Source organism: Podarcis melisellensis (genome assembly GCF_964234715.1).
Source record: "Podarcis melisellensis genome assembly, chromosome: 15".
NCBI lineage: Eukaryota > Metazoa > Chordata > Lepidosauria > Squamata > Lacertidae > Podarcis > Podarcis melisellensis.
Window position 1 is genome coordinate 19,923,135 of NC_138532.1, and position 21,709 is coordinate 19,944,843.

The following is a 21,709-nucleotide window of genomic DNA, read 5'->3' on the forward strand; positions in this document are numbered from 1 at the left end:
TATCAACATTGGCACTGCCGCACTGTCGCCACCTTCTTTTTTCAGAATCCCACTAACTTGAGCTCCATGGACCAAATAGGCAAAACTAACCCATTGCGATGAGTGGCAGTACCCTTGTTGCCGTGACAACTCGAGCAATTGATGGCTGCTGCTGCTGGCAGAACCAATGGGAGCAGCTCAGCCCAATCAGATTGACCAGAATGCCCGCCAGGCGCTCTGCTCCCTTCTGATTGGTCAAATGAACATACTATCTCCTTGCCTCTCAGAGTCTTGAAAGAGCATTAGTGAGGTACAGAGGTCCACAAGCATATAATTCTCAGGATTATTTCTTTTTTTAAAAACCAATTTATACATTCAGAGCATGAGGCTTAACAGTTCAAACACACACACAGAGAAAAAATGTTGATCCAAGTCAGTAGGCATACAATAGGACAGGGGCTTTTGCCAATTTTTTTCTGCCAGTGGGCATGTTTGGAATATTTTGAGCAAGTGCCATGGACACCAGCCACAAAATGGCTGCCCTGGGGGCATGGCATAAAAAAATGGCTGCCGTGGGTGCGTGGCATAACGCAAAACGGCTGCCTCATTTAAAGGATGAGAAAAAGATTCCCACAAAGCCCCCTTCCCCAAATCAGCTGTCCAATCCTGACATCCAGTGAAATGTGTGCATGTTGAAGGGGGCATGTTCAGTGTGGGAGAGGACACTGCTGAGGGATGTTTTAGGGCTGTGGCTTCTCCTCACAGCCCTTTCCTTCAGTTGCTGGCTGTTCTTGGTGTGTTATTTTCACCTCATTGATTTTGGCCTTCACCTCCTTTCCTGTCCGCGGAGCTTCTATACTCAGGATGCCATCATGGGTCACGGTGGCTTTGACCAACAGAGGGTCAACATCAAGAGGGAGGATATAGGTCCTGGTGAACTCCCGGGATATGAAACCATGCCGATCTGCCTTCTGTGGGTGCTGAGCTGTCACCTCCAGGAGATTGTCCACTGTGCGGACAGCAATCTCATCTGGCGTAAACTGACAAACGTCGAGGAACACTTGGAATTTGTGGTCGTTGAGGTTGACCTCTGAGATCCCTCGGTCCAGCTGCTTATTAATCCGAGGTCTAATGTAGTAGCCATGGTACAATGTGGGGGACAGGATTTCCCCTGGGGAAACACCTAAAAGGGAGAATGGACAATTACAGATTATGCCACACTTGAGTACAATTAAAATAATAAGAATAATGAAAGGGGATTTAGGTTTAGTGCCAAAGCAAGGTATCTGTTCTTAGTGCATTGTTTACTTACGTAGAAGTAAAAGGGTCAGTCCATTGACTGCCCCTGCACACACATAGCTGTAGTGCCAACTTATTAATCGGAATCAGGCCCCAAAGTTTCGTCAACCAAACTTTACAATAAAGGTTGCTCTCCATAGCCCCCTGATAGCTTGCAATGGTGAGCTGTGCCGCCATCATGAGATGGAGAATAAGGTCTTTTTTGAGAAAGGTCCACCCATAGTATCCAGGTCAAAGAGTGGCAAAAGAGCAGGCTTGCCTCATATAAACCAGCCATATGTTCAGTAAGGTGCCATGCTAAGGAAACTTGGCAAACTCAGCATTTTGGAGTTCCTGATGTATTTCTTTTGGAGGGTTCATTTATTTCCCAGATTCTATGCATTCTCACTCTCCTTACACTGGAGCCTTCCTCTCCTGCTTTGCCTTCTCTTCCCTACCCAAAGGCATCACCTACCATTGCCCTAGGCCTGGTCCTGCCCAGCCATTTTGCCAGGCCCAGAAGCAAGAGAAGCACATGGCAGCCGACTGCAGTCTGGAACAGACAACAAAAGCCCTTTTATGCAACACCGTCATCCCACCGGCTTCTCTCTGGGGGCTTGCAGCTTTTCGCTCTGTTCAGCGCTGAATGGTTTACTGCTGCCTTCTGCATTCTTTCTCCTCTAACAGCCACTGCAACTCCAGCCGGGCTTTGTGCACAACCCACCAGCTCAGCTTTTCACCAGTTTTAACGGAGCTTGCAAAAAAATAAAAATAATCTCTGGCTGGCATCGTTCCCCTCCATGCTGCTCTGTGCCAGCCACATTCCATAAAGTGTCCTGGATCCGTGTGGAGAAAGAGAAGGATCTCGTTCCCGGCTGCCAGCAGCTTTGAGAGGGCTCCCTCGCCAGCTGGAAGTCTTTTTAACTTCTTGCAAAACAGAAGTAAAGCCAATTGACCCATATGGTCTCATCTTCATGGGTTGTTCCTCCCTTACACCTGGGAGGCTGTCTCTCACTTTTGCATTGTGTGTGGTTACAGATAGCTTGGTTGTAACATATTGGCTTGTTTTTTTCTTTTAAAACCCACCAAAACTGTTGCTGACAGTTGGGCGCACATATTGATTTTAATGGCCACAATATTAATGGACTAAAAAATATTAAGGATTTGGAGATGTGCTTCAAGATAGGTTTCCCCATCCCAGGGGATATGGATATACTGTATAGTTTCATCATCCCAGGCGATACAGAGAGAGTGTGTGTCTATAGCTATGCCTCTATAATTCTATTTAGCACAGTGAATGCATGGCAATGCCTTTAGTTGCAATCTGACTGCGTTATACATTAAGAATTGAATGAACTCACTTTTTAGAGGATTGATTTGCGTTTTCTATAATCTCAGACCGCAATCCACTGCACCACTGAACTCAGAAAAGCTTATTTCTGGGTAAACAAGCACAGAATCAGATTATCAGCACTTGGGGGAAACACACTGAGACACAGTTCTGATTGTAGGAATAATCTAAAAAACAAAACCTAAAAGGTTTCCAATAGAGAGGTTGTTTCCAGATGGGGTTTTTAATATTATAAATGGGTCACTGAGATATCACGAACAGGTTTTTCCTAAGAGAGGGGAAATTTGGATTAAACAGCAGGAAATATGGAGTGGCATTTTCATGCAACGATGCTGTTTGGATACTGCAAGAAATTTCACATGCATGAAGAACAGCAATCCTATAATACACACTCACTTGGAAGCACCTTCAGTCTCATCAGACCCATGAGGAAGGTAGTCAGTGCCACACACTGGTGCACCACTGTGCCTTTGTTCAGGCGTTCAGGAAGGCAAAAGTGTGGTAAAAACGGGGCTTCAAACACTCTTTCCATGCAAGCTCACAAGAACATTTCTACAATTGCAAAATGTGTGTGTGTGTGTGTGTGTTATTCTTTGTTTCGTAATCACAATTCCATAGGATTTGTAACTCAATCTACCTCAATCGCTGAGTTAGAATCACCAACCTTGGATTGTTTGCAATCTACTGTGTGCAAATCAAAGGGAAATGCTACCGGCCAGTCATTTTTCCTACCTTCTCCGAAGTTCTGGTCGTAAATCTTGCTGGGGTTGGCAAACTCGTACTCCGCGCTCATGGGGTAGGCGTGAGGGACAGTGCGCTCTGCCATGGTCTTCGCTGGAGGAATGGACCTCGTTGACTACCTGTTTCTGTGTCTCCTTGTGAAGGCTGCAGTCTGATTGCGACGTTTTCCTGGGGCAAATTCCATGGGGTGGGGGAGCAAGTGATAAAATATGGACCAAAATAGATAGGCAGGCCCTGGAACGCCAAGCCCCCAATGATGACCAGAGCTCCTTGCTGCATTCCACCCGAGAGGCATCTTTTCGCTGTGCAGCCCTCTGACAACGCAGTTGCAGCTGTTAGAAATGTCAGAAATTTGCGATTCTCCCAAGCAGGCCGTGTTGTGGGACAACTGGATGGGAAGCGACATGGATGAAATGAAGAGCTGGCTGTAGCCACAGGCAGTGTCCTCTCCTCCAGTCCCACTGTGTTCTCCATGACTCCCTCACGGAGTCCATCCACCAGCCTTCCCCAACCTGGTGCCCTACAGCAGTTTTGGACTAAAGTCTCATCAGCCCTAGTCAACTCCCAGGATGACTAGACTAGAGGCATTCTGTGTGGCTGCTCCACAGCTATGTACTATGGAGGGAGTACCTGAGTATCTTTTACAGACCGCTTCAGGTAAAAGCACTTACCATTTCGTCAAGTCGTTACAGCCTTAGCAGCCACAATCCCCAAATGCAATGCTTAAATACATTGGGAGATAAAGGTAAAGGGACCCCTGACCATTAGGTCCAGTCATGGCCGACTCTGGGGTTGTGGCACTCATCTCGCTTTATTGGCTGAGGGAGCCGGCATACAGCTTCCGGGTCATGTGGCCTGCATGACTAAGCCACTTCTGGCAAACCAGAGCAGTGCACAGAAACACCGTTTACCTTCCCACCAGAGTGGTACCTATTTATCTACTTGCACTTTGACATGCTTTCGAACTGCAAGGTTGGCAGGAGCAGGGACTGAGCAACGGGAGCTCACCCCGTTGCGGGGATTCGAACCGCCGACCTTCTGATCGGCAAGTCCTAGGCTCTGTGGTTTAACCCACAACACCATACATTGGGAGATACTTCTGCATTAATGTAGCAGGAAGGCTGCATAAGATGCTCAATTGTCAATCCCACTGTGGTAGATGGGATAGTCTGTAGCACGCTTCTGTGTTCTGGTATCTTTCAGGTAAGAACACAAGAAAAGCATGGCTAATGGTTGGGTCCTATGGTCCCAAACATCTCGAGGGCACCAGCTTGAGGAAGGCTGGCCTGGAGCTGAATAGGGAAAAGGTTGGCAATGATGAATCAGTTGGAGCCTGGAACCACTCTAGGTATGTTGTTTTGTTCTGAGCTCACACTGTATCATTTCGTTTGGCTCAAAAGAAGTGATTCATATGCTACGCAAATGTGCAGTAGAGAGAGGCAGAGAGGGAGACACTGGATAAAGTAGTAGGAAAAAAGGACATCTAAAGTTACCCCCTATTTCCTTCCCTGTGGACTTCTGACTGTGCTTGGTAGTGAAAGAAAGGTTCCTCTCTCTACCAGGACCAGTTGCTGCCTGATGCAAAAACAACACAACACAACCAATACAAAACAGGTGCTCTCCCCACCTTGCCACCTATTTATTTATATAGTCAATGCATTCACACTTCACCTTTCCTCCAAGGAACCAGGACCAGATTCAGGTTTGATGAGGCCCTAAGCTACTGAAGGTAATGGGGCCCTTTACATGTCCAGCTGTCCTTTGTCAACAACAAATTGTTGCTGTTTTTTGTGTTGAATATATGCTATATGGTAATTTATGGACCTAATAGGTATCTAAAGCCATTTGCACGTGTTGCCATGCAGAATGTAGGCCCCCTATATATAGAAATAAGCAAACCAGTGATATTTCAGGGAGCAGGCTAGCAGGCCATTACTTACATCATAGGAGCCACACAAAACACTGTTGCTGTATGTAGGTTTTATTTTATTTGTTTTTTATCTTATATTTTGGAAATGTACACCCAGTGTTTTCTTCCTTTAAATTTTTTGGGGCCCCCAAGAGAGTGGGGCCCTAAGCTATAGCATGTTTAGCTTATACATAAATCCGGCACTGCAAGGAACGCAAGGGTTCCACCCACCTTCCCATTTTATCCTCACAACAACCCTGTGGGGTAGTTCAGGCTGAGAGATGATGACTAGCCCAAGGTCACCCATCCAGTGAGCTTTATGGCTGAGTGGGGATTTGCACCCTAGTCCAGCACCCTAACCACTAACCCTACCCCCCCTGCACTGCACTGTAGATAAACCAACTGGACTGAAAGATGAATCTTACTTCGTTACTGGTGACGGGATAGAGTTCTGAACTAACTGTCTGTACATGAAGGAAGCAGGCTAGTTGTGAGGCTTAGAAGGGGCAGGACAAGATGTGTCCCTCAACAGAAGCGTACAGCCAGAGGCCTCAAGAGGAACATCTGGAGAAGCTGCCCCTTTCTGCCCCCACCCCAGAATTTGCCCCCTGAGGCAGCTGCTTCAATCTGCCTCAACCTGTCTGAATGGGTCCAGCATCCACAAAGATTCCCAATGCATGCAGATCCCCCTCACACTTAGCTTTGTCAAACATACCGTGTGACCTTGGGCCAGTCTCTCAAATGCTAATCTACCTCCCTGGGGTACTGTGAATAACAAACTGTGCCATGCTGCCCCTTGTAAAATGTCCTGCCAAAGAGGAAAGACAAGACACAAAGGTGTTAAGGACTTTTCCCACAACCGAATGCCCTCCATTAGGCCCAGCCCTTCAGTTCTTACCCTCAGGAAAGCAGGCAGAGGACTGCAATCTTTCCTCAGTAGAAATGATTCACAGAATGCAAGAAGCATCTCCATCGCAATCATCATCCCTTATTCATTTGTGATGTGATGTGAAACCAGAGACTTATTGAAGACCCTTTGGGGTAGCAGGTGCACAGACTTCTTGTCTCCCTTGTTATTTACATGAGGCGAAACTGGAGAAGGAAGCCATCTCAGAGACCATAGCTGGCTACAGCCAGGCAAAATGTTGCCCCCACCCGCCAACCCCCCACCTTACAGCTCCATCCTACTTCAGTAGCATCTGGTCCTGGCTGTCACAGGATGGCTCAAGGGAGAACCCGTGCCCTTTTAAATGGAAAGTATAAAAGCATACCAGCCTCTCTCATCAATTTTTCTCTCCTTTGAAATTCGCTATCCTGCAAATTTCATGCAGCTCTCCAATGGAAAATTATTCCTAGAAATGCAAATATTAGTGCAAATATGACACACAAGTGCATTGTATTACGTGAAATTGCTTGCCAAAATGGATTAAGGGAAATGCACACTAAAATGCTGGTGAATTTTTGCAAGGACTTCAAAAAACCCTGAAAAACTAATGTGGAAATTTAGTGAACTGAACTGAAGTTTGGGAAATAGAGAGATGCAGAAATGGACTGATTCATCCATCCCTAATGTGTGTGTGTGTGTGTGTGTGTGTGTGTGTATATATATATATATATATATATATATATATATATATATATATAATTTTCTGTTTCATAATTTAGAATATTCATTTAAACAACCTTAAAATATCATTGACTTCCCTTCTCTATCCATGGTTCATTTTACAGAGCATAAATCCCTGCATAATTTATATAAACTAAACCATTCAGTATTCCATTATTACTTCCATCAAAACTTATTTACACTGTTGAATTTATCTTAATGCTGCCAGTGTTTTCAAGTGTACACAATTTCCCCCCATATATTCAATAAACATTTCCCAATCTTCCTTAAACGAATGTTCTTCTCTTATTCAAGAAGTTAGATCCACAAGCTGCACATATTCCATCAGTTTAAGTTGCCATTCTTCTTTGGCAGGGACCTTGTTCGTTTTCCATTTTGGGGCTAACAAAACATAAGCCGTTGTGGCAAAGACAGTTCCCAATAGCTGCCAGCCAGATGCCTCTGAGAAGCTCTTAAGGAGGGCATGGGAAAGATTGCCAGCATATGGCAACACATGTCCAATCCTTCCGTAAATTTAGCAATCATAGCTCAGCTTGGCCAGCTCTATTGGAGGGGTGCTTCTTGTTGCCTGCAAGTTCCCCAAGAGGCCCCAGCTCAGGTGCAATCACAACTACAGATCTGACAAAAGGCAACTCCCAGCTATGGGTACCACCAACGCACAGCATGGGTTACACCCTTGGAGGGATGGGGGCGAAGAAAGGAACAGAGAGAGAGGAAACAGGTCAGGCAGCATTCATGTCATGCTCAGCTGGAGGTGGTGTAATGGCTGGCTGCAGCCTTGCATCTCCTTTCAGAAGCCTGAGCAATCAGACTTAACACTCCCAGTTTTAAATTTAACCCAGTAAGGCTACATTAGTCAGCTCTTATTCTTAGCAGCTGAATCGGAGGGAAAGTGGGTGGGAAGTGTTTGGCTTGAAGGGAAAGATATGAGGAAGTAAACAAACGCTCAGAAGTTCAGATCCAAACATGGCAAGGAGGCCAAACGGATAACAAAGTACCTTCTTTCAATATAACCTCTTGAGCACGTGAACAGAAATGGAATTCAAGCAAGCAAAGGCTTCCAGATCAATAAGGTCAAATGATGAAGGAAGGAAGGAAGGAAGGAAGGAAGGAAGGAAGGAAGGAAAGAAAGAAAGAAAGAAAGAAAGAAAGAAAGAAAGAAAGAAAGAAAGAAAGAAAGAAAGAAAGAAAGAAAGAAAGACTTTTTCTGTGTTACTCCAAAGGACAGGACTAAAACAGATCACTGGAAAGTAAATGTAGAGCAGATTTCGGTTAAGTATTAAAGAAACTCCCCAATGGTTCAACTCTGGGATCTCTCTCAGTGAAAGATTTAATTCATCTGTCATGGATCTTGCCATTGCTGATGCTGCACTGAGCACTGGGTTAAGCTAGATTGGTTGGCCACTGTGAGAACAGGATGCTGGACTAGGTGAACCTTTGGCCTGATCCAGCAGGCTATTCTTACATTCTAGATGACCTCTAAAGCACCTTCCAGCACTATGGTTTTATGAAAGAGGAAAAAACCTTGCCAGGTCCCTCTGCACTAGTATGATGTTTCTAAGAGCAGCCGCCTGAAGACCTCTGGAAGATGACAAGCAGGGCATTAAGGCAGTAGGTATATCCTGTTTGCCTCCACCATCTTGTAACCAGAGGCACGTGGATGCTTTGTGTTCAGATATCCTGGCTATTAGCAGTGGGCATCTCTTCCACGGATCTATCTCACCCTTAAAAACAACAGAAGCCACCCAAAGGAGTTGCTGACACCACCACATCTTGTGGCAGTGAGTTTTCTAAGCACTGGTAACACAGAGTGGAATGGGACTTCCTTTTTGCCTGTGCAGATTCTGCCACAAATCAACTTTCTTGGGCTACTCTTTGAGCATCAGTTTTACATCACGGGGACCAAGATGTCTCATTGAGTAACCTTTCTGTTTCAACACAGCCAGAGTGGAGAGGAAGGACACAGCCAGGCTGCAATGGAAATCGGAAGATTCCAAGCGACAGAGATACAACAGTGCCTTGCTTCTCTGTGTGAGACAAAGATAGTAACTGTGTGAGTGGCGCTGGCATCTGAAGTAGGGGAGAATACCAGATCAGCCTGACTGGGCTTTTTTTAATATAAAAAATATATAATAAGAAGGGAGGGGGCGAGAGGAGATTTCATGCTGACCTGCTAGAATTTAGCTGTGTTCTTTTTCCTTGGCAATGTGGCTGCTGAGTGGGGTGTACAAATCTCCAGCTAATCTGCCAGCCAGCGCTGAATGGTGCAGATGGGAGAACAGGGATAATGAAATGCCTGACATCACCGTTCCAGAGAATTCAGCCTGGGCACAGCCTGGCACCAGGGAGCATATAAAGCCCTGGCTCTTGGCTTGCTGGAGTGCACTGCTGCCCACTGTCTCCTCCGGGACCAACTCAGATGGATATCACCGTTCACCACCCCTTCTTCCGCAGACCCCTGCTATCAAGCCTGTTGCCCAGCCGCATCTTCAACCAGACTTTTGGGGAGCACCTTGTGGAATCTGAACTGCTCCCCAGTTCCTCAGCTTTCAGCTCTTTCTTTTTGAGACCCTCCATCCTAAGGAACCCCAGCTGGCTTGAGAGCCGACTCTCAGAGGTAAAAATATTTTCTCTTGCTAAACTTCCCCCAGCTCCCATGCAGTCCTTGAACCAGGTAGAGGGACACCTGTCCCCTTTGCAGTTCGTGCCCTTCATCAGTTAATTTATTTAACTGCATACTTACTATGAGCTTAAAATACAAATCAAGACACATTAGCATTAAAACTGGTGACGTGGAAATCCTTGACAAAGGGAACATAAAGACTCGCCAAGAATGAAGGCGAAGAAAATCAATATCTGCCCCTTAACGTACCCCGCCACGAAAACCTGTTGTTTCCTCCTGTGACGCTAAGAATACCTTTAAAACTGGAATGAGTCATCTGTGAAGATTATTCACACAGGAAAGCCCACAGAAAACAGCCAGATTTAGATCTAAAAGTAGACTTCATTTGAATAATAAACTCTGGAAACAGAAACCTCAGGCTTAAGGATTGCTTGCAGGGGGGAGGCGGAAAGACAAAAGGGAGTTCTTCTGCGTAGGTCATAATCAAAGCTGTGTAAGAGTATCCATTTCCATGGGACGCACACAGGAGAAGTTCCTGATGGATTTGTGCAATACAGAGTCAAAAAAGGGAGCAAAGTTCTGTAGCCTGGGAGGCTGCTGCGGAGAATGCACTCACACTGTGAATATGGTAGTCAACAAGGGCAAGATGTCTGTGAAGGACTAGGAATTGTAACAGGGAATGTTAGAAGAAGCTTCCTAAGGGGTAAGAAGTGATCAAAAATGGAACAAACAGCCTCGGGAGGTGGTGGGCATCCACCACTTAAGCAGAAGCTGGATGTCTACCTGTCAAGAGATCCTGTACCTACAGCTTGATCCTGCACTGAGCACCGGGTTGAACCAGATGACCTCCAAGGTCCTTCCCAACTCTGTGTGACTTTGAGGTTTAGGCCCTGTTGGATTAGCCACCCTGTATTTTATGGCTGACAGTTAGCATTGTTATTGCCTTACTGCAGTTGTTAATCATTCCACGCATGGGATTTCTTTCATTATATTTTTTTCATTAGGTTGCAACTGTACCATGCAATATGCATTTTCACATTACTATTACACCCTAAAATTGCTAGATGCTGTACAAAAATTAAAAACCAGCAACACAGGCTCTTACAACCTAAAGGACAAGACACAATGGGGAAGTAGGTGAGGGAGAATAAAAGCCAAGAAGGGTAAATTGTGGTAAGTCAAACAGATCTGTTTTCAAAGAACCTGGATCTGAAAACAGGAAGAGAATTGGCTGCCAGGTGGGGGGGGGACTTTCCAGTGGTAGCGAGTTGCAAGGGAAAAGGAGACACTGTGGGGAACAGTTCTGGTAGCTACACTGGTGGATCTCTTCTGCCTTTGTATGGTAGAGTTTCCATGCCAGCACAGCTCATTTCTAGCATTATGGCTTTGAGAATCCATCACATCAAAGCCATAGTTTTCTCTGTATTAAGAACACAAGAACCTGGTTGGATAGGACCATCTAAACCCGGCAACCTGTTTCTCACAGCAGCCAATCAGATGCCTCTGCAAGGCCCACAAGCAGGGCCTGAAGGCAATAAGCATCCCTCACTGATGCTACCTAAGCAACTGGCATTCAGTGATACACTGAAGAGGTTCTATATAGCCCCCATGACTAGTATTTTTATTATATTTATATCCCACCTTTGCTCTGAAAAGCTCAAAGCTGCCTCCCTCCCGTCCTCAAAACAACCCTGCGCAGTAGGTTAGGCTGAGATGCAGTGATCGGTCCAGTGAGGATTTGAACACTGGTTGACATGAACTTTCCTCCCCCACAGTCTTGTCTAATCCCTTTGTAAAGCAAGCAAATATACTGGCCATCAACCCATCCCATGGGGGTGAATTTCATAAGTTAATTATGCAATGTGTGGGGAAGTCCTTTCTTTTGTCTGTCCTGAGTCTACTGCCAGTCAATGTTACAAGGGGGAACAAACCCTTATATTTATGTATGTATTTATCGTGTTTTTAATATTCTATTGGGAGCCACCCAGAGTGGCTGGGGAAACCCAAGCAGATGGGCAGGGTATAAATAAATTAGTAGTAGTAGTATCATCATCATCATCATCATTATCAACATGCATGATCTCTATCTCACCACCCCACTCCCAGTCAGCTGTGGAGATGGGCAGCAGCCCCACCTACCCCCCCCCCCGAAATTAGACTTTGAACAAAAAAACCTCATTCATATCAATGGGAACTTTCTTTTCCTAAGCACAATTGCCATGTGAGGAAGGCTTATAGAAAAGATTTCACTCAACAGCCAACTCTCTTCCTGTTTCTATGTGGTGGGTGTGTTTGAGACCGAAAGAGGGAAGAAAGGGGGTGTGGCTCACTGCCAGTACTGGTTCCAAGAGATTTCCTCTGGAGGACTGCAGTCCTCAACATGAAGAAATGTTGCCTGACCTTAACCCACATGCTACCACAAAAGTAGCATACAAACAGTCTTGCACTTTGGGGATGTGGAATAGCAAATGACCTACCACACTGATCATAAGGCTACAGGCAAGGCCTCGTGTCTAATTATCTGCTTCACATACAGCACCTTACAATTAGTAAACATTAAATATTGTAACTGCCCTAAATAGACTCTTTTGTTAGCAGATGCGACTGGATAAGGACAAGTTCTCTGTAAACCTCGATGTGAAGCATTTCTCACCTGAGGAGCTAAAAGTCAAGGTTTTGGGAGACGTGATTGAAGTTCATGGAAAACATGAGGAGCGCCAGGTTGGTCTGGTCTTGGCATGAGCGCAGCTGGCAGGGCGATGGGAGGCAGGGTGGAAGGAACAAGGTTGCCCACCAAGGAAGGAGACGTTGACAGTGCCATGTTACTGCCTTGGGCAGAGGAAATAGAAATGGTCCCTCATTCATTTATTCATTTGGTTTTAAATCTGAGAAAGCCAAAGCTGGACCACAGCAAAGGACCATTGGCCCAGCTCATTTAGTACTGTCCACTCTGATTGGCAGCAGCTTTCCCCGGTCTCTGGCAGTGGTCTTTCCAGGCCCTGATGCCCCTAAACTGGGGTACCAGTGCGCCTTAACAATGAACTATGAGCTCCCCTTATAGTAAACCATTTGCAACCAGACATATATGGTTATGTTCTTCTTCCCCTTGTCCCCTTCTCTTTTGAAAAGGATGAACATGGCTTCATTGCCAGGGAGTTCAACAGGAAGTACAGAATCCCAGCTGATGTGGATCCTCTCTCCATCACCTCCTCCCTCTCTTCGGATGGTGTCCTGACAGTGAATGGACCAAGAAAAGCCATGGAAGTCCCAGAGCGCACCATCCCCATTGCCAGGGAGGAGAAATCTGCCGTACCAGCAGCGCAAAGGAAGTAGACATGCCCTTTGAGACCTACTCTTTTATACCCAAGAAAGCCTTTCCATTGGATGCAAACAGCAGGCGGTGTCACTGGCTGGCTGTTCTTATTTATTTGTGCTAAGCAAATGAGCTTGTTTACTAACAAATAAACCGATGAGTAAGCATCTGGCGGCTTCTTTCCTCAATCTTCGGGCAGGGTCAGTTTGAGACAGGGCTCAGCCCTACAGCATGCAAACTTGTGGTTAAAAAAAAAGAGAGAAGGAGAATAGCTCTGAGCACATGCAGAGTTCCCTTCTGCTCCGGCAGAACAACCACAAACAATGTTAGGGGGAAATAATTTTACTTCTAGCTTTGGCTACACAGTAAAACAAATGTAACAGCCAACAAACAAAAATTAGGTGGTGCTTCACAAAACGTCAGAGGGAAAGTACAGTAAAAACTGTACACACACACACACACACACACACCAAGCCACAAGAAGAAGAATCTCCTTCTCACTCTGACGCAGACTCTTTTATTCACAGACATGGTTTGTGAGTTGCTGCATGGCAGCCTAGCTTTTAAGTGGGTGGGGAAGAGAGGGGGCAACTGGGTCACACAGGCAGGGCTTTTCAAGCAACCCAAACTGTCCTGAAGCGGAAGAGAGCCCTACTCTAGTCCTACTGCTTCAGCAGAGTCCCTTGCTCTTCTTTGGGCTTCGTGTCAACCAAGCAGCAGGCTCCCTTCTTCTGTGGAGGCTCATAATCTATCATGTAGCATGACCGGGCAGTTGGCTTGATTGGAGGAGGCTCCAGCTCTGGCTGGTGTCCAGGGAACCAGTGAACATCTCGCATAACTCCTAAGAGCAGAGAGAGGACAAGGCTGAGGAGCTCAAAAGAAGGCAGGGCAGTTGCAAGCCAGTAAAACGGAATGAACACATTGCACTGAACAAACTCGACAGCAGCCAAAGGCAGTCTTAGCTTCTGCCAATCTAAAAGGGAGCTGAATACCTGAGAAGGCACATTAGGAAGTCATACGGGACATGCTGCTTTATCACAAGTGCAGTGCGGAAGATTCTGCACCTGAATCTACCCAGTTCTATGGGTGCAGTTTCCAATTTGCATACCAGCAAATTTCAGCATATGCAATCATGTATATATCCTAAATTTACATTCTTGCACTATCAGGGTGGTCTTGGTTGCTTTCTAAATAATGGACCTTTTTATGTTGCTGTTACTTGCCCTGGGGACATTATGGTGAAAGAATGGGTAAGAAATCATATGAATAATAATGGTGATGATGCCTGCCACTTTCTAAGTAGAAACAGTTCCCACGGATAGCTGACAACTTCAGGGGAGATGGGGGTGGCACCATTCAATTGTGCATCCAGACTGCTAGTACTTCAGGACGTATTGCAATAGATTTTTTTGGGTTCCTACAGGTCTCTTGCTGTCACCACTGACACTTGACTCGTGATATTTATTTATTTACTTATTGTTGTTCTAAGCTGCACTTTGGCCCCTCAAGGCACTCCAAATTATACATTATCACTTCTGTATCCCTCTTTTTTGGACTGCTCTGTTAAGAATATTTGAGAATAGAGGATTCAGAACTGGGGGAAGAACTCGATCTTCCCAAAGTTCTCTTGCAGCTTTTAAATTAAGTGCCTGCATTTCAGTTTTAGGTACCTACTTCTTGTACTGTGGGGCATATCCTTGGAGTAGTCCGATGTGTAGGTGGACTCAAAATAGTGAGCAAACTGAAAAGGAAAACCCAGATTGAGTGCATGTTTACGGTAACTGAGAAACCATAAGAACATTAAGAAGAGACTGGCTGCTGAATCAGACCAAATGCCCATCAAGTCCAGAATCCCAATTCCCATAGAGGCTAACCAGATATTTCAGGGAAGTCCACAAACAGGGCATGAAGTAACAGCACTCTCTTGCTCACGTTCTGGTACTCAGGCAGAGGCATATTGCCTCTGATCCTGGAGGTAGAATATATCTAGTATGACTAGCAGCCTTAACCTCCACGAATTTGTCTAATCCTCTTTTAAATTCCTCTGAGGGCTTATCCACAGTTACCTCTTCTCCACACTTTTCAGGCATGGTCCACGCTTTAAACCTCCATGTTCAAGCACTTATTATTATTATTTTTTGCTTTGCAGCAATCTGCAGGAAACCCAAATTGCCATTTATTGTGCTTCAGCTTTTAAGAGCGGGTTTTCGCAAGTTAAAAAAAATAAAACCTCTTGGACACGGATCCGTGCCTGGAAAGACCAGGCAAAAGCTAAGTGTAGATAAGGCCTAAGTTGGTGGCAAGCCCAACATATTGTGGGAGTGAATTCCATAGTTTAACTGTGAAGAAGAATTTCCTTCTGTCTGCCACAAGTTTTGTAACGTTCAGATTAATTGGATGACCACACTGGGTTCCAGTATCATGGGAAATAAATGTCTCTTTACCCTTTAATTCACACCACATGCAACTTCATATGCTTGTATTCTGCATAATTTTGTACACCTCTATCATGCCCCCCTTTACTTGCCTTTTTTTTCTAGACAGAAAATCATGTAGAACTTTTAAGAGGATGAGCCTTATCACCAAAGCAACACCAGCTTGGCTTGGCTTGGCTTGGCGAGGCAGAAGGGCTGGGTATAATTAGGTATTGCGTGGTGGTGGAGGGTTTGGTGGGATGAAATGGCTAATACTGCAATCTTATGCAAGTTTACTCATAAAAAGTGTTCAGTGGGACTCTTTCCCAGGGAAGTGTACATAGGATTGCAGCCAAAGAAAATAAACTGGAACTGAACAGACGGAAAGCTAGGAAGGACAACATCATAAACAGGAATGCTGCCTACTATTACATTTCTGCTTCTTCCTTGGAGCTTGGAGCAACAGACATGAACTCCTAGGTGATGCCTGATTTAGGTCAGCCAAGCTCCCCTTCAAATATAAAATACAACAGAACACTTATATCCCACCTTTCCCTACATGGTGCCCCCGCCTTTTAAATCCTCATCACAACATTGTGACATAGATTAGCCTGAAAGAGAATGATGGACTCCAGAGACCAGTAACCACCATGGCCAAACAGGGAAGTAAAGCAGTTCAAGTATCTTATCTTCACACTTGCTCTTCTAAAGCTGGGCTGGAATCATTCAACAGGTTATAAGATAAATTAAACAACGAGTACTAGAGCAGGGGTCAGCAACCTAAGGTCCATGGGCAGGAAGTGGCCTGTGGAGCTCATTTGACTGGCCCCCGAGCCGCCCCCGAACTGAGCTGCCTGCTCACACGCTGCGCTAAACTGGCACAGCACAGCGACTCGCTTCCGTGGTGCCGAAAATCGCGTCTGTGCAGACGCAGACGCCAAAAATCACGGAGGCGTGTGCTCACGCGGGCGTGCAATCCGGCCCAGGCAAGATAAACCTTGCTTTCCCCTGTACTAGAGCATGGGTGGAAGACCTTTGGCCACCAGATGCTGCTGAATTGTTGTTGTTGTTTAGTCGTGTCCGACTCTTCATGACCCCATGGATATCTCCCTAATCCCTAACTGGATGCTGGTGCTGATGGGAATGGAAGTCCAAGAACATCCAGAGGGCCGCAGGTTAGTCGCCCCTGTGCCAGAGGGTTGAATATTTCACTTTATGTTAACACGCTAACAAACAGGGCGATGTGAATATGGTACTCTGACCTGGGAAGGGAGAGGCTTGGGCTGCAGTATTTTCCGAATGTCATAGCGCTCTTCGTTCCAGTTCCCCAAGAGGGTTTTGTTGGTGTAGGAGTCTTCGTTGGTGGTGCACCTCCAGCCATACTGGAAGAACTTAGCAGAGCTGTTCCAATCTGTCCACACTTCTCCATGACCATTGGCGCGTAATAAACAGCCATGATGAGGGTTAAAGAAGCAAGACAGGGACATGGCCTAGGAAGAGACAGAAAAGTCAAATGAGGACAGGAAACAACTTGTATTAGGGAAGGCACAACTATACTACAAAACTATCAAGTGCCATGTCTTCTCTCAGCAAATTCTGGGAACCGTATTTGAAGATGTCCTGAGCTGCCTTCTCAGAAAACTCCTAATACCCCCAAGGAAGTAACTATTAAAGAAGGTTAAGGCTATAATCCTAATCACACAAACTGTATGCCCCAATATAGTGGTTTACATCAGAGCAAACATGTTCAAGATGACCTTTTAACACTGCAGACCCATACACACTGACTTACTAGACAAAGTTCAGTTGAAATCAGTACAACTTACTTTTGAATAAACCTGCACAGGCACATACTCCTTGTCTGTTGTGTAGGTATGTATCAGAAAAAAAGACAGTATTAATCACTGTTCCTAAAATTATGTTTCTCCTTTAATACTACTTTTTAATATTTATTTTATGCCACTAATATGGTACATGCTCTTCTACTACACCTCTTGCAATCTAATTATAAACCTGTGCACTCCTGAAAACCCACCTTTAGTGGGACTTACTTCCTGATCACATTTGGGATTTAACTATTTCTACATTTTAGAACATAACTTTACATTCTTTTAAAATTTGTTTTTCAGCCCTATGCTTCTCCAGTTCTTTTCCCACACCAAAATCAGTCAGATTCCCTGACACTGGACAGTGATATTAACTGCTGAAAGATCTTATTCTAACCAAAACATATGGGGATGGTTTCATCATGTGGATAGGTTAGAAGGATGGATTGTGCTGAAATTTGGAACTGGAGTTCAGTAGGGGAATACCTCTGAATCAGAAGAGGTTGTAGCTGATAAAACTGAAGAACTGAGCTGATCCACATTTTCCCACATTTTCTTGCTTATTTGTCTTGGTTTTAATTGTAATTTTGCCTCAGGATCTCAGCCAAAATGGGCAGCCTCAGTAGAGTGAAGTTCAAGGCTGTAGCGGATGTTAAAAAGTGCTGAAGTTTTTTTTGGCAGCCCTTACAAAGGAAGGTGGTAGGAGGAACTGGAGCAGGCAACCAGAAAAACTGATTGCTTTTGTTTGTGATGCAACTTCCTGATCATCAGCTAGTCCTGATGTCACTGGTTTCTGAGCATCCATGGGGTGAGAGACTTTTATCCAAAAATCAGTATGACCGGACCTTGTCATCAAGGAGGTCAAGCACTAAGATACAGCTGTATTCCTATACAGCCTCACTAGTGAGTAAGGCCCATTGAAATAAGCAGCATTTATATCTGCGTGTTGTTGTTGTTTAGTCATTTAGTCGTGTCCGACTCTTCGTGACCCCATGGACCAGAGCACACCAGGCACTCCTATCTTCTACTATCTCCCGCAGTTTGGTCAGACTCATCTTTGTAGCTTCGAGAACACTGTCCAACCATCTCATCCTCTGTCGTCCCCTTCTCCTTGTGCCCTCCATCTTTTCCAGCATCAGGGTCTTTTCCAGGGAGTCTTCTCTTCACATGAGGTGGCCAAAGTATTGGAGCCTCAGCTTCACGATCTGTCCTTCCAGTGAGCACTCAGGGCTGATTTCCTTAAGAATGGATACGTTTGATCTTCTTGCAGTCCATGGGACTCTCAAGAGTCTTCTCCAGCACCATAATTCAAAAGCATCAATTCTTCGGCGATCAGCCTTCTTTATGGTCCAGCTCTCACTTCCATACATCACTACTGGGAAAACCATAGCTTTAACTACACGGACCTTTGTTGGTAAGGTGATGTCTCTGCTTTTAATGATCCTGTCTAGGTTTGTCATTGCTTTTCTCCCAAGGAGCAGGCGTCTTTTAATTTCGTGACTGCTGTCACCATCTGCAGTGATCATGGAGCCCAAGAAAGTAAAATCTGTCACTGCCTCCATTTCTTCCCCTTCTATTTGCCAGGAGGTGATGGGACCAGTGGCCATGATCTTCGTTTTTTTGATGTTGAGCTTCAGACCATATTTTGCTCTCTCCTCTTTCACCCTCATTAAAAGGTTCTTTAATTCCTCCTCACTTTCTGCCATCAAGGTTGTGTCATCTGCATATCTGAGGTTGTTGATATTTCTTCCGGCGATCTTAATTCCGGCTTGGGATTCATCCAGCCCAGCCTGTTGCATGATGAATTCTGCAATGGTTGCCAGTGGCTTGATTTGAATCAATTTTACAATGAATGATTTTAGAGTGTTGTTTGTACTGTACTTTTGTACTGTTTTATTTTTGTTAGCCGCCCTGAGCCCGGCTTTGGCTGGGGAGGGCGAGATATAAATAAAATTTATTATTATTATTAAATAAGCAGAGGGACAATATACAGCCTTGCCGTACTCCTTTCCCAATTTTGAACCAATCAGTGCATAAACGTGGATTACTGTGATGTTAAAAGGTCTGCCTTGGATTCGTATCAAGATCATTCTATCATTTTTGAGATTGCATCCCAGTACAGCTTTTGCCACTCTTTTGTTGACTATGAGGGCCACTCCATTTCTTTTACGGGATTCTTGCCCACAGTAGTAGATATGATGGTCATCCGAACTGAATTCGCCCATTCCCGTCCATTTTAGTTCACTGATGCCCAGGATGTCAATAATTATTCTTGCCATCTCATTTTTTACCCCATCCAACTTACTAAGGTTCATGGTCCTTACATTCCAGGTTCCTATGCAATATTTTTCTTTACAGCATTGGACTTTCCTTTCGCTTCCAGGCATATCCACAACTGAGAGTCCTTTTGGCTTTGGCCCAGCTGCTTCATCAGCTCTGAATCTACTTGTACTTGTCTTCCGCTCTTCCTCAGTAGGATGTTGGACGCCTTCCGACCTGAGGGGCTCATCTTCCAGTGTCATAACTTTTATATGCCTTTTGTCTTTGTCCATGGAGTTTTCTTGGCAGGGATACTGGAGTGGCTTGCCAGTTCGTGCTCCAGGTGGATCACGTTTGGTCAAAACTCTCCACTATGACCTGTCCATCTTGGGTGGCCCTGCACGGCATAGCTCATAGCTTCTCTGAGTTATTCAAGCCCCTTCGCCACGGCAAGGCAGTGATCCATGAAGGGGTAGATCTGCCTAAACACATTCAAAAGGTTGCACTGCATAATAACATGCAGGCAGAAATACTACCAAATGTTTGAAGCAGCCACGTCAGTTGCATATTGATGAGATTTGAGACCTAGAATTATTTTTAAAATGATTTGTACAACTCACCGCTCGAGTTCCCTAGAACCATCTTTTTAATTAAGGGTAGTATTCAGTGGCCCCACTGAAATTAACATACATGTCTAAGTTACATCCCCTAATTTCAATGGAACTGCTCTGAATAAAATTTAGTTGAATACCACCCCAATGCTACAAGCCTTGTATCTTAATATCTTAAAATTAAATAAGCACAATATTGCCTGATATATTTAATTTCCCAGAAACATTATTAGCACAAAGGTGTGCATATGACATACTGGAACACAATCCTGCCATACACTCAGGGTGTGTACCTGAAAGCTCTGCCCTCCCTTCTGATAACGCTGGTTCTGATGGCTCAGAAACAAAATGGAAGGCAATCTGTGCATGCTTAAAGGCAGGTTCACTCTCTTATTGCTCTTTTGAAAAAGCTTTTAGGGATGAGCAAGTTACCTGATTTGAAAACAGCCTACAGCAGGTAGCACTGTGGTCTAAACCACTGAGCCTCTTGGGCTTGCCGATCAGGTCAACGGTTCGAATCTCCACAATGGGGTGAGCTCCCGTTGCTCTGTCCCAGCTCCTGCCAACCTAGCAGTTCAAAAGCACACCAGTGCAAGTAGATAAATAGTGGGAAGGTAAACAGCGTTTCCGTGCGCTCTGGTTTCCATCATGGTGTTCCGTTGTGCCAGAAGCAGTTTAGTTATGCTGGCCACATGACCCAGAAAGCTGTCTGCGCACAAACACCGGCTCCCTTGGCCTGAGGCAAGATGAACACAACCCCATAGTCGCCTTTGACTAGACTTAACCATCCAGGGATCATTTACCTTTTTTTTTACAAGCCTATACACACTTGTAAGCACCATGGAGGCTATTAGGACACACTTCTAATAAATGTGCATTGAACAGTACTGCACACCCCTACGAGCAATGCATCATTGAGCCCAACCAAAGAATCACCTTGCTGGATCAGATGGAAGAGTCTGTCAAGTGGAAGAACTTTGACCAGTCACTCTCAGGCTAATCTTCCTAATGTAGTTGCTGTGGAGACCTATGTCCACATGTGTGATATGGACATGTGTTTTGGATATATTAAAAAGTTCCCTTATTTTGTTATTTAATTTTGCTGCTTCCGAGGCGTCCGTGCTCTCCTCTTAGCTGTGATGGCCTCAATAATATTGTCCAAAAAATGATGATGATGGCATAAATCATTGAATGTTATTTTTAATATTGCAATTGTTGTATAACGGATTATCATGATCAGAATGTAATTGAAATTAATAAGATTTTGGAATGCAGAAATAAAGAAAATCATCAAAGCCTCCATTCTAGCACACGGGGGGCCACCGAAATTATATCTTTCGGTATTTGAACGATTGGCATTAGTAATTGTATTATAAACTGGTATTGTTATAATGTGGCTGTTATTGGAATGTAACTAAAAATTAATAAAAATTATTTTATAAATTGCCAAAAAAAAAAAGGAAGGAAGGAAGGTTAAGAACAGGAAAAGATGGTAGGCTGCATCTGAATATGGTGGCTCCATTTCAGTAGCATCCCTAAAGACTCCTTCTTTCCTCAGCTCCCTTCGCCAGGTGGCCCCTTCCCTTCCGCCCCCCCCCCCCTGCCCCGCTCCATCCTCCCCTCGGTCTCAGCGGAGGCCGGCCCTTTCCCTATGCCCACCTGATAAAAAGGCGGAGTAAGGGGAAGGAAAAGCAGGAAGCCGTTCCCAAGGCAACCGCCCAAACGGCGCGCGCCGGAAGCGAAGGCGCACGCTGGCGGAAGTGACGTAAACATACCAC

The 21,709-nt window shown here is 45.0% G+C and overlaps 3 protein-coding genes across 7 annotated transcripts; 1 reads left to right on the forward strand and 2 right to left on the reverse strand.

Annotated features, from left to right (window-relative positions):
* Window positions 1-603: 603 nt before the first annotated feature.
* HSPB2 (heat shock protein family B (small) member 2) lies at window positions 604-3,536 on the reverse strand. Its single transcript, XM_081890066.1, has 2 exons — window positions 3,341-3,536; window positions 604-1,162 (listed from the first exon to the last, which is right to left on the reverse strand). The coding sequence occupies exons 1-2, from the start codon at window positions 3,432-3,434 to the stop codon at window positions 720-722; spliced, it is 537 nt and encodes a 178-aa protein (XP_081746192.1). The 5' UTR covers window positions 3,435-3,536; the 3' UTR covers window positions 604-719.
* Window positions 3,537-9,051: 5,515 nt separating this feature from the next.
* CRYAB (crystallin alpha B) lies at window positions 9,052-12,988 on the forward strand. 2 transcript variants are annotated; one of them, XM_081890067.1, is made up of 3 exons: window positions 9,052-9,502; window positions 12,104-12,229; window positions 12,638-12,988. In XM_081890067.1, exons 1-3 carry the CDS (start codon window positions 9,305-9,307, stop codon window positions 12,839-12,841), a joined length of 528 nt encoding a protein of 175 aa, XP_081746193.1. In that variant the 5' UTR covers window positions 9,052-9,304; the 3' UTR covers window positions 12,842-12,988. The 2 variants fall into 2 exon arrangements, with proteins under 2 accessions (XP_081746193.1, XP_081746194.1); XM_081890068.1 differs by having other exon boundaries at window positions 9,073-9,502; window positions 12,107-12,229.
* Window positions 12,912-21,709, reverse strand: CFAP68 (cilia and flagella associated protein 68). 4 transcript variants are annotated; one of them, XM_081890059.1, is made up of 5 exons: window positions 17,548-17,786; window positions 17,062-17,113; window positions 16,498-16,725; window positions 14,496-14,562; window positions 12,912-13,662 (listed from the first exon to the last, which is right to left on the reverse strand). In XM_081890059.1, the coding sequence occupies exons 1-5, from the start codon at window positions 17,601-17,603 to the stop codon at window positions 13,484-13,486; spliced, it is 582 nt and encodes a 193-aa protein (XP_081746185.1). In that variant the 5' UTR covers window positions 17,604-17,786; the 3' UTR covers window positions 12,912-13,483. The 4 variants fall into 4 exon arrangements, with proteins under 4 accessions (XP_081746185.1, XP_081746182.1, XP_081746184.1 ...); XM_081890056.1 differs by lacking the exons at window positions 17,062-17,113; window positions 17,548-17,786 and adding an exon at window positions 21,591-21,709; XM_081890058.1 differs by lacking the exons at window positions 17,062-17,113; window positions 17,548-17,786 and adding an exon at window positions 20,868-20,960.